The sequence below is a fragment of the Drosophila mauritiana genome, chromosome 3R, assembly GCF_004382145.1.
Source record: "Drosophila mauritiana strain mau12 chromosome 3R, ASM438214v1, whole genome shotgun sequence".
In the NCBI taxonomy this organism is placed as follows: Eukaryota; Metazoa; Arthropoda; class Insecta; order Diptera; family Drosophilidae; genus Drosophila; species Drosophila mauritiana.
In genome coordinates, this window is record NC_046670.1 from 4,790,166 (window position 1) to 4,803,709 (window position 13,544).

The 13,544-nt window shown below is 43.8% G+C and overlaps 5 protein-coding genes across 5 annotated transcripts; 2 read left to right on the forward strand and 3 right to left on the reverse strand.

The window, feature by feature from the left end:
- Positions 1 to 44: 44 nt before the first annotated feature.
- LOC117144278 (esterase B1) lies at positions 45 to 4,023 on the reverse strand. The gene is made up of 6 exons (XM_033309381.1): positions 3,977 to 4,023; positions 1,767 to 2,079; positions 1,536 to 1,686; positions 914 to 1,477; positions 682 to 851; positions 45 to 626 (listed from the first exon to the last, which is right to left on the reverse strand). Exons 1-6 carry the CDS (start codon positions 4,021 to 4,023, stop codon positions 153 to 155), a joined length of 1,719 nt encoding a protein of 572 aa, XP_033165272.1. The 3' UTR covers positions 45 to 152.
- A 943-nt stretch (positions 4,024 to 4,966) lies between these two features.
- On the reverse strand, positions 4,967 to 9,297 carry LOC117144283 (esterase B1). Its single transcript, XM_033309386.1, has 3 exons — positions 8,824 to 9,297; positions 5,577 to 6,452; positions 4,967 to 5,484 (listed from the first exon to the last, which is right to left on the reverse strand). Exons 1-3 carry the CDS (start codon positions 9,199 to 9,201, stop codon positions 5,038 to 5,040), a joined length of 1,701 nt encoding a protein of 566 aa, XP_033165277.1. The 5' UTR covers positions 9,202 to 9,297; the 3' UTR covers positions 4,967 to 5,037.
- Positions 6,756 to 8,797, forward strand: LOC117144286 (esterase B1-like). The gene is made up of 4 exons (XM_033309390.1): positions 6,756 to 6,786; positions 6,842 to 7,118; positions 7,204 to 7,354; positions 7,513 to 8,797. The coding sequence occupies exons 1-4, from the start codon at positions 6,773 to 6,775 to the stop codon at positions 8,694 to 8,696; spliced, it is 1,626 nt and encodes a 541-aa protein (XP_033165281.1). The 5' UTR covers positions 6,756 to 6,772; the 3' UTR covers positions 8,697 to 8,797.
- Positions 9,298 to 9,344: 47 nt separating the features above from the next.
- Positions 9,345 to 10,756, reverse strand: LOC117144288 (reticulon-3-B). Its single transcript, XM_033309392.1, has 3 exons — positions 10,671 to 10,756; positions 9,794 to 10,300; positions 9,345 to 9,728 (listed from the first exon to the last, which is right to left on the reverse strand). Exons 1-3 carry the CDS (start codon positions 10,672 to 10,674, stop codon positions 9,439 to 9,441), a joined length of 801 nt encoding a protein of 266 aa, XP_033165283.1. The 5' UTR covers positions 10,675 to 10,756; the 3' UTR covers positions 9,345 to 9,438.
- Positions 10,757 to 11,268: 512 nt separating this feature from the next.
- On the forward strand, positions 11,269 to 13,249 carry LOC117144287 (tubulin alpha-3 chain). Its single transcript, XM_033309391.1, has one exon. The coding sequence runs from the start codon at positions 11,769 to 11,771 to the stop codon at positions 13,119 to 13,121; it is 1,353 nt and encodes a 450-aa protein (XP_033165282.1). The 5' UTR covers positions 11,269 to 11,768; the 3' UTR covers positions 13,122 to 13,249.
- The last annotated feature ends 295 nt before the right edge of the window (positions 13,250 to 13,544 follow it).

Genomic DNA, 13,544 nt, shown 5'->3' on the forward strand with positions numbered 1-13,544 from the left:
ATCAGCATTATCTTACCTTGTTAAAGTCAAACTGGGCAAACTAGTTATAAAGCAAAACAATCCAATTGTGGAATATATTTTATAAAGCATTTCGACCTATTTACAGTTTCTAGAGACTTGATTGTTAGGCTGTACAGTACAGTAAGTTACATTTAGAACAATAAATCTTTGTTTTCATCATAGAGGCTCTCCCAGACCTTCAATTTGGGCCACTCAGGCAGATCGATGAACTTCAGGTCATCACTGATGTTGAGGCACTTGATGACCTCGTCGGATTTGCGAACTGGATCAATGGTCAGAGTGTCCATGCCGTTGATCTTCTCGCTGTACGGATTACCCGTGGCAGCAAACTGGGTCCAGATGCCCACGGTTCGCTCGATGTTCCTGTACTCGCGACTTTCCTTCGGCAACCGACGAGCAAGCAGGCTGCTGAATTGGTAGACCAAATCGTCGGCATGGCTGACCCCCTTGACACCGCGTCCGAATCGCATAATGCGGTACGGAAAGATGATCTCCTCGGAGTCGAAGTCAAATCGATAGAAGTATACTGGAGCTCCAGCCGCGTACGCGTGACGGGAATGGACCACCCTCAAGGCAGGAAACACGAAGTAGTAAATCGAACAGAGCTGGAATAAATTTACAGCTTATGATTAAGTAAGCAACTTGATGGACGACACTTACATCCATGTAATTATCTGGGGTGCTTTCTGCGCCAGTGCGATGAAGATCTCGAATCTTTGCACTCCACGAATCTACCTTTTCTTTACTGGGCTCCGTGGCCAGCAGTTCTTTGGGAATGAAAGGTGTTCCAGCATCAAGCTGTTGCACCACCTGGGGCATAAGCTTGACCTCTGTGAAATAAAATAAAATTTACTTAATGAATAAAATTCCAATAAAATTCCCATTATCTAACCTGGAACCCAGAGCAGTCCCTCGTACGAAGTGTTTCCTATAAGCATGGGGATGGAATTACTCCAGGCGGTCTTCATCATCTCCTTTGGGGGCTTGGATATCACGCACTCGGGCGTGGAGAATGGTTCCAGGGATGGACCAAAGGCAAACATTATCTTGTCCATGCGTTCCTCCATTGTCAGGACATTTTCCTCCACGCGAATAAGATCCTTGGCCTTTACGTTCTGCAAGAACTCCAGCACATCCTTGTCGTTGTCTTCACCCTTGTAGCCAGCCAGTTTGGCTATCCTATAGGAATTATGGGTGATGTCGCCGTTGTAGGCCCAAGGACAAATGGCACTGCCCGACTGCAAGATTCCCCGATGAAAGAGCCCTTGGGTCTGATCGGTTATCATCATGTAGTGAGTAGAGGCGCCTCCTGCGCTCTCTCCAAACACAGTGATGCAGTTGGGATCTCCGCCGAAACTAGCGCAATTGTTCTTGATCCACTTAAGGGCCAGCACCTGATCCTTGAGACCAGCATTTCCAGGTACATTTAGCTCGGGGGACTTAAGACTCATAAATCCTGTGTAGGTACAAAGATGTGTAGTATAAATATTGCGCATACGCACACAGTGGCTTACCCAAAGCACCAAGTCGGTATTGTATGGTGACGAGAACAACATCTTCTTTCATAAAGTAGTCCGGGCCATACCATTCCCGATTGGCCTCGCCGATAATGAAGCCTCCTCCGTGAATCCAAACCATAACCGGCCGAGCCTTATCGGGCTTCACCTAATATGTACCAAAAAAAGGGTTAAGGTTATTACTGTTTTCACGATGTTTTATCTAAACAAGTTATTGGATTTACTCACGTTGTTGGTGTACACATTGAGATAGAGGCAGTCCTCGGAGCCCTCTACCTTATCGAAGACGAACTGCACCTGGACGGCCTTATCCTTGGGCTGGCTGCAGTCCCGAACTCCCTCCCAGGGAATGGGCCTTTGAGGGGCCTTGAACCGCAACTCCCCCACCGGAGGCTGGGCGTACGGGATACCCTCGAAACTGAAGTAGGGCACATCGTAGAGAGATAGACGCTTGATACCCCTCACTTGGCCGTACTCCGTGTCGGCGACTACTGTTTCATTGGTCGACTGGCGATACTGCTGGACTTTATGCTCGATGGTTCTGCAAATGCACGATGGTCGAAATAATTAGCATAATAATATTGGGTCTGCACCCAGATAATTTGATATTTTTGTCACTAAGTCAATTATTTTAATTCATTCTCAAAGCCACATGCCAGTAGGCATACTGCATGCATTGCATTAAATTTAAATTGTTTTGCTGATGTTCATCACATCGCATCCACAAGCTCATTCCATTGCATTACAACCCACTTAACAGCCCTATGGTAACACTAGAAAAAAATTAGCTAAGATTACTTGATTTCTACTCAACAATATTTTTAAGCTTATTATTTTACTTTATTAAATTAGTAATTATTGTTTTTGAGCTATATAGAAAATACGATAGAATGAATCATGGAAGCATTGAAAGAATTTAGAATTGAATAATATACACTAGTATTTTGTTGAGTGTGCACGTAGCTATGTAAAGCTGAAGGATCAGGCTGAACAACAGGTTTAGTTGGTGCAGTCGACTGTGTGGTCCACCTGCTAACCAGGCACGTCTGTCAGTGATAAATTAACACAGTCCGCTGCCCAAAATTTAAAGCCCAGGACTGAACTTAAATCATTTGCCGTTGAAGTTCACACAAGCCCTTGGACTGCCGTTAATGATCTCAGTAATCTTAAGAATATTTAATAAGCAGGAGCACTTGTTCTGCCTTATCAGTAGGTGTCACTTGGTTATCTCAGGCCATGTGCTTAAGATGCTTTAATTACTTTTAATTGGTTTTATTGTTATTTAAAAATACACTTTGATTCCACAGTTCTGTTTGCCCTTAAGTTCTTTGTATGTATAATAATTCTATAAAACATTAATAGCAAATTGAATGCGTAAAACTGGTGATAATTATTCTGAGCCCAGCACAGACTTTTTATTACATTACGTTACGGCAACAAAATAAAATCACACCTATTTTGCAGTCATCGTGATAAAATTTTAATTTGCCATTTATGGACATTACGTTTAAAGCGAAACACAGTTAAACGGGTTGAAACTGACACTATTTTTAAATCGGCTTCATTATCAAGGTTAATGCGTGATAAGAACCGGACGAGACTACGATGACTTTGAAAATCGAATAATTATTGTTGTACTCGCAACGAGTGTAGATTCAATGTTTAATTAACATTATCTATATTGACGAGCTACTCGTCTTTCAAGTATAAGGGTGCAGTCGTCATCACAGATTTTATAGATGTTTGCCATAGCTTTTCATTCCATAGCTAAGTATCCAATAGTGTCACAACCCATTTTGTATATCGCTGTAGCAATTTTATTACTGGTAAATTGGCCAATAAATATAAAATATCTTCAGCGTTAAACTGATTAAGCAATGAATACAGATTTATGAATCCGATTAATCGATTAATGTTTTCAAGTGACGGTTTTATACGCTCAACAAAAACTTTGCCAAATTACACCAGAATATGTAAAAACTTTTTCATATAATGTTTTTGATGGGCTGCTTCTGTGGTTTTAGTATCTTTGTCTCTCCCAGAATGCCCATAAATAATTCAAGTTTTGCAATGTCAGCTAATAAAGTTATATCATATCTGCTTTAATCGACGTATTTTGATGACCTTATCCTACCTATAGTCATCACGATTGTATAACATTCCACAGCCTAATCTTTCGTTTGCAAATCTGACTTAATTGGGAAGCCACATATTATTAGTTTCTGCCATCCAAAAATTAGTCATGCTTCACAGTGTGTAGCTTTATTATTTATTACTTTATAAAAAACAAGAAAAAATAGCTGAGCAAACAAAACCCCGAAACCGAAGCTTAACCATAACAACAATTACAATTGAGAGTGTAGAAAAACTCTCTCTGACATTAAGAACCAGTAATTTAATAAATAATTCCCAGAATTAAGGTCGACGGAGAAACTTACTTGAGGCGCCACCGCAGGCGCTCCACAAAGCCGAGGTTCTTATTCATATCGGATTGACTAGAGCACCGCACACGATCCGATCGATTTGCTATATGTAGATACTAATAAGTGCGAGCTGCGTACTGTATCGCGCCAGCTCCGAACCGAAACTGAAATTAAAAACACACTTTTTCACATCGAATTCCAGCGGCGAGCGGCCAGCGAAAAAAGCAAAAAAGCGCGCAAAATAGGCAAAAAACAAGTAAAGAAAATATAGAAAAAAAATATACTACATTAACACTGAATATCAGAATACAAATTACTGAACAAGAAGAGCGTGGAGAGCGGTAGAGAGAGAAGAAAACACACAAAAAGAATACAGAATACAACAAATTGTATTTCAAGTGCGGTGACGAGATAAACGGAATAACTGATATGGCTGGAGCCGATCGAGCGTGGGCTGGAAGCTTGGGCGGCGGTGGGCGTGGCAGCTCCTCCTAGAGAATGCATAATTAATCAACACTGCGAAAAAATCTCTCTTTTGAGCTTCACAGCTTCCTTCAGCACTACCAGGTTGCGTGAAGTTTCTAGTGAAGTATCTGCGAGATAGATACGTATCTCAGTTATTAAGAAACCAGCTGTCATAAACTTTATGCTTCTACATAAGCAACTACGCCGCCATCTCAGCTGATCTATCGTAAACTTAGCCTATAAAAGTGACTATTCTAAGACTTCTTGCCAGTAAATCATGGGGAAAAGGGGCGGGCCGCCCACCGAGTGGGTCAACAACATTTCGATCGTGTCGGCAAAACTAGTGTAAACAAACAAATTGACGCGATTTGTTTTTGTTTATATGATCACCGAGCTTTCGACTGGAGTGGGGCGTTGCCGTAAAGCTCCGGATCAGCTTTAATTCGGAAAAGCTGAACACAGTGGGCACAATTGCGCTTTTATCGGAGAAAATCAACATGAAGTGCTGTTGAGTGTGTTGATTCCAATAATCATGATCATTCCTCTAAACAGTATCGTTTATTGAATATATACAAAAATTATAGCAAAATAGACTTCATATAACCCCCCTACTACTTTACATCACTATATAGCCCATTCCACACCTCCAGACCGTCCTTTTCGACCTGCGTTACACACTCCACCTGCTGTCCAATATTCAATGCCTTGAAGGGAGACTTTGTGGAGACGGGCATCCACGGATCCGGCCCCGTCTCCGGGCAATTGGGATTGCCCGTCCTGGCAAACGTGGTCAATATGCCCACCATACGCTGAATGGTCAGGAACTCCGGGGAGTCCAGGGGCTGCTTCGCTTGGGCCTGTTTGTGGAAAATGTAGCCCAAGTCATCCGCATGACAGACACCGCGTTTGATGTCATCGCCGCAGAGCTGGTTCCTCATCAGATTGAACTTGGGCGAATCGAAGTCGAACCGGTACAGATAGGTAGGTGCTTGTGCGCGAGATAATCTGGAGAGGACCACCCTATGTATGCCGTGCCAGAATAACTTGTAGCTGAAAAGCTGTAGATCAAATATGTCAATTACCATTTTATAATAAAATACTTAAGGCTACCATGAAATTGGTAAAATGGACTTATACTTAAGTTTCTCACATCTAGAATCTGTGTGATGTTACTCTTGGTGATACCGCGCGGTCCATAGTGATACTTAACGAGGACTTCGGCCGCTGTGTTCCGCTCCTCGACGCTCATCGACTGATATAGCTCGTGGGGCAATACCATCGCTGGTTCATGTTTCAGTAGCTCCAGCATATAGCCATTATCCAGCTGACAGAACGGGTAGTACACCAGTCCCTCGAAGGATGTGCCGCCCAGGAGCAGGGGCACTTCACAGGACCACGCCTCCTTCATCAGCTGCTGAAATGGAGCTGGAACCAGGCCTCCAACAACTGGAGCAAATGGGTTGAGAAACCCAAAGCACCGGTCACGGGGTGAGATGAAATCGTGGCCGATGAGTTTTTCGGCATTCACCTTGCGCAGAAACTCCAATATGGGGACCTCTTCCGCGGGTCCTTCGTATCCTGCAGACGTGGCCAGGCGGCAGAATATACTATCGCTATCGGGCGCTTTCACCCAGGGACTCAGCATCGAACCGGACATCATGATGGCCTTGTGGAAGAGCCCCTTCGCCTGCGGCAGACACATCATAAAGTGCACGGAGGCGGCTCCAGCACTTTCGCCAAAGAGCGTTATGTTCTGCGGATCTCCGTTGAAGTTCCGAATGTGCTGGCTAACCCATTGAAGGGCTAGTAACTGATCGTTTAGACCCGCATTGCCCGGCACATTCAACTCGCCACTGGGCATACTAAGGAATCCCAGGGAGCAGAGGCGATAGTTGAAGAGCACATATACGACATCCCTGCTCATCAAATAATCCGGCCCGTATTTGCTCTTTATAGCTCCGCCCGTGCGGAAGGCACCGCCGTAGATATACACCATTACGGGCAGAGGTGGCTCAGATTCGTTGAACTAGGGTAACATGGTTTGAAATTATTAAAAGAAGCATTTATGATTCTAAAACAAGCTTAAAAAATGGTAACATGCTCAAAAATACACTTTTCTTAATTTCATTATCTAAATTTACACAAACAGTTTATAATCTCACTAGCCCCTCCCAGTTATATACTGCCTATAAGATTAAATCTGGGTTTGCATACTATCTTCCCTACTATATGTGGATGCTAACTGCTACCATAAAAGCCAAGTGCGTTATTAGATAGATAAGTAGGTACTATCTAGCCCAGTGTTTAGTATCCACAGTCAAAGCTGAGAGTTACTTGAGATCGGATATGTCTTTTGAAAAGTAAAATCATTTTTTCTTTCGCTTTTCACTTTAGTGATATCGTATATTATTGCAGTAGTGGAACTTCCCCCGTGGTGCAGACCACACATGGAAAAGTGCAGGGAACCCTTATGAAGGGGCTCTATGACAATGAATTCTATGTTTTTGATGGCATCCCATATGCTGCTCCTCCACTCGGATCCCTTCGCTTCAAGGAGCCACAAGATATTCAACCATGGAAAGAGACCCGAGATTGCTCAAAGCCAGCTAGCAAGTGCTTGCAAGTGATCGCCTTAACAAAAGTGATTGAGGGTTCCGAGGATTGCCTGTACTTAAATATCTCAGTGAAGACGGTGCGTATTTAAATACCTTAAATATGTTTAGTTATATTACTAAAAATATTTTTTTTCCCAATCCTTTTATTTACTTATTTTGCAGCTGCAAAGCGAGAAACCCTTTCCCATCATGGTTTACATCCATGGTGGGGCATTTCTTCGCGGAGATTCTTCGAGAAGACTTTGGGCACCGGACTATTTTATGGAAGAGAATGTACTTCACGTAAGCATTGGACATCGCTTGGGACTTTTCGGTGAGTTGGCTTTAAATATTCGGTCCCAAATTACGTTTAATCCTAAAACTACAAAATTTGTAACAAGCTATGCTCTTCAGTTTTAGATATTGTTGGTTGCTTTTACAAAAATCTGAGGCTCTACCATTGTAACATTCATCATTGAATCTACATTTCAGGATTTCTCAACTTTGCTGATCCCTCGCTAGATGTTCCCGGAAATGCTGGCCTCAAGGATATCATTATGGCCCTTCGTTGGATTAGGGCGAATGCACTTAATTTTAATGGTGACCCCGATAGAATTACCATCTTTGGCCACAGCTCGGGCAGCTATATGGTTAATATGCTCTTGGCTAGTCCGCAAACGGAAGGGCTCTTCCATAAGGCCATCCTTATGGCGGGTTTTTCGATGGAGGTTAACACTCAGCCGCATTTGGAGTACCGTTTGGCGAAGCGTTTGGGCTACGAGGGAAATAATGTCGATAGCCAGGTTTTTGAGTTCCTACTGAAGGCTGATCCAAACCTGCTCGTTTCTGCTGACGTTTTTAGCCCAGAGGAGAAGGCTGAAGGTGTTAATTTGTCCTTTAAGCCCACAATAGAGTGGTACGCTACTCCCAATGCTGTTATGTTGGCGGAGCCCAAGGAATTGCTGCGGAACAGTTGGAGCAACCGCATTCCCATCATTTTGGGCGCTAATACCGATGAGGGGCTACTAAGTACAGTTGGTTTTAAGTCCGATCCCAAGGTCTTGCAGGGATTCCGGGATCACCCAGAGAGGGCACTACCGCCTGTCCTTAAGAGCACCTGCGACTCCGCCCAAAAGCGTGAAATGGCTCGCAAAATGCTGGAGTATTTCTGCCAGGCGAGTGGTGAACAACTGAGCTTCGATCATTTCGATGCTGTAAAAGATATCTTCACCCACCATATCTTTCACGCGCTGTACCGAATGATCCAATCCAGATTGGCTTACGCTCAGGCACCGACTTACTTTTACCGCTTCGACTTCGATTCGCCGGACTTTAACTTCTACCGAATTCAGAACTGGGGAAAGGAGCAGCGCGGAGTTAATCACGTGGACGAGCTGGGCTACATATATGTCATGCCGGCCACTTTTAAATTGGACAAATCCCGACCAGAGTTCACCACGATTTGTCGAATGGTATCCATGTTTGTGCACTTTGCCGCCACCTCGGATCCCAACTCACCGCTTACGAAACCTTTTGTAGACTGGAAGCCAGTAACCTCGAGGACTACTCCTATGGTCCTCAACATCGCCGAGGAACTTAAGTTTATGCCGCATACCATGCCTAAACTAGTGTTCTATGATCAACTGTTCGAACAGGCTGGAGTTTCCCTTTTTTAGTCTTTGTTACCCGAAACCTCAATAATTCTCTTACATAATCTTAAATTGAGCAGGCCAAGTTTGGATAGATGGCCTACCTCGGTAATAAATGCTTAGTTAAATTTGGGTGTTGCGAAGAATTACTTACATGTTTGGTGTATACGTTTAAGTACAGGCAATCCTCGCTGCCGACGATCTTGCCCGTCCTTCTGTCCAACTGCAGAGGAATCGGTCTCTCCTGCCGAGCATCGAGCTCTGAATTCCATGGGTCTGCCAATTGGGAGGCCCCAAATCGGGCTTTCCCCAGCGGCGGCTTGGCAAAGGGAATTCCCTCGAAACTGTAGAACTCGTCACCATAGATACCGCACAACCGACGACCCTTAACACTTCCTACTGATAGTTTCACGACTTTGGAGTCTGCATCACCTGCTGATTGGTAGGAGAATCTCTTGAATCCGGGACAACAACGCGGGATTAGGAATCTGAAACATTTGATCCGACTTCTTGGCTGACAGAGTTTCCACATGTCATAGTCAAATACTATTTTTGACCCAAATGAGAAAGTAGACTCGATCCAAACAAAAAGGTGTTCCCGAAAACCCCTTATAAATAAGAGAAGTTAGGTAATGATGTTATAATTATGGCCAACTGATTAAAAAAAAATATATATATGAGTGGAAAAAATATAGAATATATATTTCCCCAACATTAATTTTGAACAATAACATCAAAGAGGCTAGATTAATATTTATATGAATATAGTTCAGCGTGCCTCAATTGGCAAATAGCGGTGCTCGCAATCAGGACAACGACATACTTTGTGGAGTGGCTCATTATCGCATGCCTCATATAGCACTTTGCCCTCTTTCGATTCTTCACCCTCGTATGGTGACTCCGGCGGACACTCTTTCTGAATACAAATCGGGTTTTCAGCTTTAGATTCGACTTCGTTCGATTTATCCTTCTGGCATTTACGGAATTTCCGGATCTGGACATCTACGAATGGCTTATACGACTCGTACAGTTTTGGTACGGTGAAAATAAACAAGTGTCCTTTAAAGAAAAATTAAATCAATTTATAAATAAAGTAAGACAATATTAAGCACTTATGCACATACCAAATATAAGCAAAGTCCACCCGTTGAAGCAATCGCCCAGCAAATTGATGCCGCAGAGCAAAACTAGGAACTTCAAGGAATCCTCCCACTTTTCCACCAGCAACAATTCTATCATACGGTTCAAAATTAAATTCAGATGTGAAACTGCTTTCCCGGCCAGATAAAGAGTCTCCTCCCGGGGGATTTCTATCTTCGCGTGAGGATAGAAACGTAAGATCTGATCTTTGTTTCCATCCTTCTTCCAGATACTCCAGAACTGTACCAAAAGGCGATGGCCAATAGCTGCGATGAGAACTGTGATCCCTACCATGCTTATCACACTGATCACCGAGTGGACCATCACATCCAGCAGGAGGAGCAGGATGCCCGTGAAGACGATCAAAGTCTTTCGCCCATTGCGCCACAACAACAGGTTCTTCAGATCCATAAATAACTGGCTGGAGTCCTTAGTCTTTATCGAAGTATGGGTACTCATATTTTCGAATGTCTTTAGAGCACGTTCTGATGCTGGTTGTGAGATCAAAGCAAATTATGTTTTAAGTTTTCACAGCTGAGTAATATTTCAAGGGTCAACCGAATAGGCAAACTAAAAGGATTTCAAATTGTCAGGTGAATACTTTCCGATTCACCATAATGTTTCAATATCTCAGTTCACCGTTAAATTCGAAAAGTCTCTCGAAATTTTATTTCTCAAAATGAACAAAGCGAAGAAAATTGTTAGCTACATAAATATTCTGCAACATAATTATGTGTACCCCTGTTGTAAGAAATATTTTTTTAATTTTATTAAAAATAATAATACCGAATGCTTTGCCCCCAGTATTCATACGGACTTTCTTTTCTAACTAGCTGGTATTTAATTGCAGATATTACTTACGCATTTTCAGAGCGTTTTATGAAAATATGAATAATCCACAGAAAACTAGTAGATAAAAAAAAATGTTGGCCTTTTGACACGAATGGCAAAGACTGGCCCCAATATACAGAAATATATCTGTGCAATATTTCAAAGCATACTCCTTTCGCGCGCAATTAATCGATAAGTGCGCAAAGTGGATCGATAACTGCGCAGTACTGTACTTTACTCGGAAAATACTGCCTTAAAAATATACTAAGCGGGTCAAAAGCGTTAGTTGTGTTTAAAGGCGGGTTACACCATTCTTTAAAAATATATAAACATACAAAGAGTAGTTACTTCTATCATCTTTTTCAATTTGTTTTTCTTACTATGGCATACTGAACAAATGTAAAAATTCTTTTTGCGGCTTACTTTGTTCATTTTGGTAAATAGTAGATGTTAGAACTCGTGTAAAATTATTTAAATGGAACATTAGTAATTTAAAATAATTTATTATCATAAAAAGAGTCTATATTTTCTGGAAATATACATTATCCATTGTGTGAATTTGCGGTTACTTATACAAGGCATTGGTATTAATTGAACTACTTGGTATATCTAAATTTCCCACCGGCGGTCACACTTAATCTACTAAACAAGCGTGCTTGTGCTAAATAATTTTACTGATCTTTAAATCTGGTAAATACCGCCATTTAGCTGCATCTGAACACTCTTGCCGATGGTAATCAAATATTGGCCAAGAGCTAGCAATGTTGTGTAAAAATCAGCGTGAAACTAAAGCCGAATTCAAACAAACGAACCAAAAAGCGGCCTGACAGGGTTTTTCGTGCCACCAGAGCAAAATCGATTGGTAAAAGAAACGCGTTTCGTATAAATAGATAGTTATCTAATATCTAATCTAATATCCGAGTTGTGAAGTATTTTTTCGTAAAACAGAGCTCCTGCCGATTTACGTCTGTTCGAAATCAATTCTCGGGCATTCCAACGTATACGCCCGCAGAGTCAGACCCCAAAATCGTAGGCTTACACTTTTTCCGTTGATTTTCCGTAGTCGCGTGTGAGAAACCGAAACTCGAAACAAAAAATCCGGAATCGAAAACCCAATTTAAAATCAATATGCGCGAATGTATCTCTATCCACGTGGGCCAGGCCGGTGTCCAGATTGGAAACGCCTGTTGGGAGCTCTATTGCCTGGAGCACGGCATCCAGCCCGATGGCCAGATGCCCTCCGACAAGACCGTGGGCGGAGGTGATGACTCGTTCAACACCTTCTTCAGCGAGACTGGAGCTGGCAAGCACGTGCCCCGCGCCGTGTTCGTGGATCTGGAGCCCACTGTGGTCGACGAGGTCCGTACCGGAACCTACCGTCAGCTGTTCCACCCCGAGCAACTGATCACCGGTAAGGAGGATGCGGCCAACAACTACGCCCGTGGCCACTACACCATTGGCAAGGAGATCGTCGACCTGGTGCTGGACAGGATCCGCAAGCTGGCCGATCAGTGCACCGGTCTGCAGGGCTTCCTCATCTTCCACTCGTTCGGTGGAGGTACTGGGTCTGGCTTCACCTCGCTGCTGATGGAGCGTCTCTCGGTGGACTACGGCAAGAAGTCCAAGCTGGAGTTTGCCATCTACCCAGCCCCCCAGGTGTCCACTGCCGTGGTGGAGCCCTACAACTCCATCCTAACCACGCACACAACCCTCGAGCACTCCGACTGCGCCTTCATGGTGGACAACGAGGCCATCTACGACATCTGTCGCCGAAACCTGGACATCGAACGACCCACTTACACTAACCTGAATCGTTTAATCGGCCAGATAGTGTCCTCGATCACCGCCTCTCTGCGATTCGATGGTGCCCTAAATGTGGACCTCACCGAGTTCCAGACCAACCTGGTACCCTACCCCCGCATCCACTTCCCGCTGGTGACCTACGCTCCCGTCATCTCCGCCGAGAAGGCCTACCACGAGCAGCTGTCGGTGGCCGAGATCACCAACGCCTGCTTCGAGCCAGCCAATCAGATGGTCAAGGTGGATCCCCGTCACGGCAAGTACATGGCCTGCTGCATGCTGTATCGCGGCGATGTGGTGCCCAAGGACGTGAACGCCGCTATCGCCACCATCAAGACGAAGCGCACCATTCAGTTCGTGGACTGGTGCCCCACCGGCTTCAAGGTGGGCATCAACTACCAGCCACCCACTGTGGTCCCAGGCGGCGATCTGGCCAAGGTGCAGCGTGCCGTGTGCATGTTGTCCAACACCACGGCCATCGCCGAGGCCTGGGCCCGTCTGGACCATAAGTTCGACCTGATGTATGCCAAGAGGGCCTTCGTTCACTGGTATGTTGGTGAGGGCATGGAGGAGGGCGAGTTCTCCGAGGCCCGTGAGGATCTGGCTGCCCTAGAGAAGGACTACGAGGAGGTCGGCATGGACTCCGGTGACGGTGAGGGCGAGGGTGCTGAGGAGTACTAGAGCGGATAGGTGTGCATCCCTCTAAATCCTGCTTATTTTCATACGCTCCCACTCGCATGTAAAAATTTTCTGCGATACTGTATAGCGAACAAAGAAGAAAATAAAAACCCAAGAAAACACCAGTTTAATAACCACTTTTAGTAAAAGACCCCAGAAAGTTAGTACTTTAAAATTAACTTTAATTTGATATATGAAAAGTTATTCACGTGGGGTACATCTGTATATTATTGACTTGCTCCATTTTTACTTTATTAGCAAGCTTATTTTGTTGGTTGGTTAAAGTCCTCTATTAATATAAGTTATATATAATTTAACAGTCCACGGGAAATTGCGCATCATAAAGGTGACTTCTCTGGGATTTTAACACCTTTCTGCATTAAGAGTTCTCTACCTGGTTAAACGGTAAGGTTTTACAAGACTTAA

Excerpts from the sequence above, each read along its gene's own strand:
- LOC117144287 (XM_033309391.1), top strand. The coding sequence starts at position 11,769 with ATGCGCGAATGTATCTCTATCCACGTGGGCCAGGCCGGTGTCCAGATT.
- LOC117144283 (XM_033309386.1), bottom strand. The coding sequence starts at position 9,201 with ATGTGGAAACTCTGTCAGCCAAGAAGTCGGATCAAATGTTTCAGATTC. Across the intron at positions 6,453-8,823 it reads TAAACGTATACACCAAACAT|TTCAACGAATCTGAGCCACC; the intron begins GTAAGTAATTCT and ends ATGTTACCCTAG. Across the intron at positions 5,485-5,576 it reads ACATCACACAGATTCTAGAT|CTTTTCAGCTACAAGTTATT; the intron begins GTGAGAAACTTA and ends TTTGATCTACAG.
- LOC117144286 (XM_033309390.1), top strand. Across the intron at positions 7,119-7,203 it reads TAAATATCTCAGTGAAGACG|CTGCAAAGCGAGAAACCCTT; the intron begins GTGCGTATTTAA and ends CTTATTTTGCAG. Across the intron at positions 7,355-7,512 it reads ACATCGCTTGGGACTTTTCG|GATTTCTCAACTTTGCTGAT; the intron begins GTGAGTTGGCTT and ends TCTACATTTCAG.
- LOC117144278 (XM_033309381.1), bottom strand. The coding sequence starts at position 4,023 with ATGAATAAGAACCTCGGCTTTGTGGAGCGCCTGCGGTGGCGCCTCAA. Across the intron at positions 2,080-3,976 it reads CGCCTGCGGTGGCGCCTCAA|AACCATCGAGCATAAAGTCC; the intron begins GTAAGTTTCTCC and ends GTGCATTTGCAG. Across the intron at positions 1,687-1,766 it reads TCAATGTGTACACCAACAAC|GTGAAGCCCGATAAGGCTCG; the intron begins GTGAGTAAATCC and ends GGTACATATTAG.
- LOC117144288 (XM_033309392.1), bottom strand. Across the intron at positions 9,729-9,793 it reads GTGGACTTTGCTTATATTTG|GACACTTGTTTATTTTCACC; the intron begins GTATGTGCATAA and ends TTTTCTTTAAAG.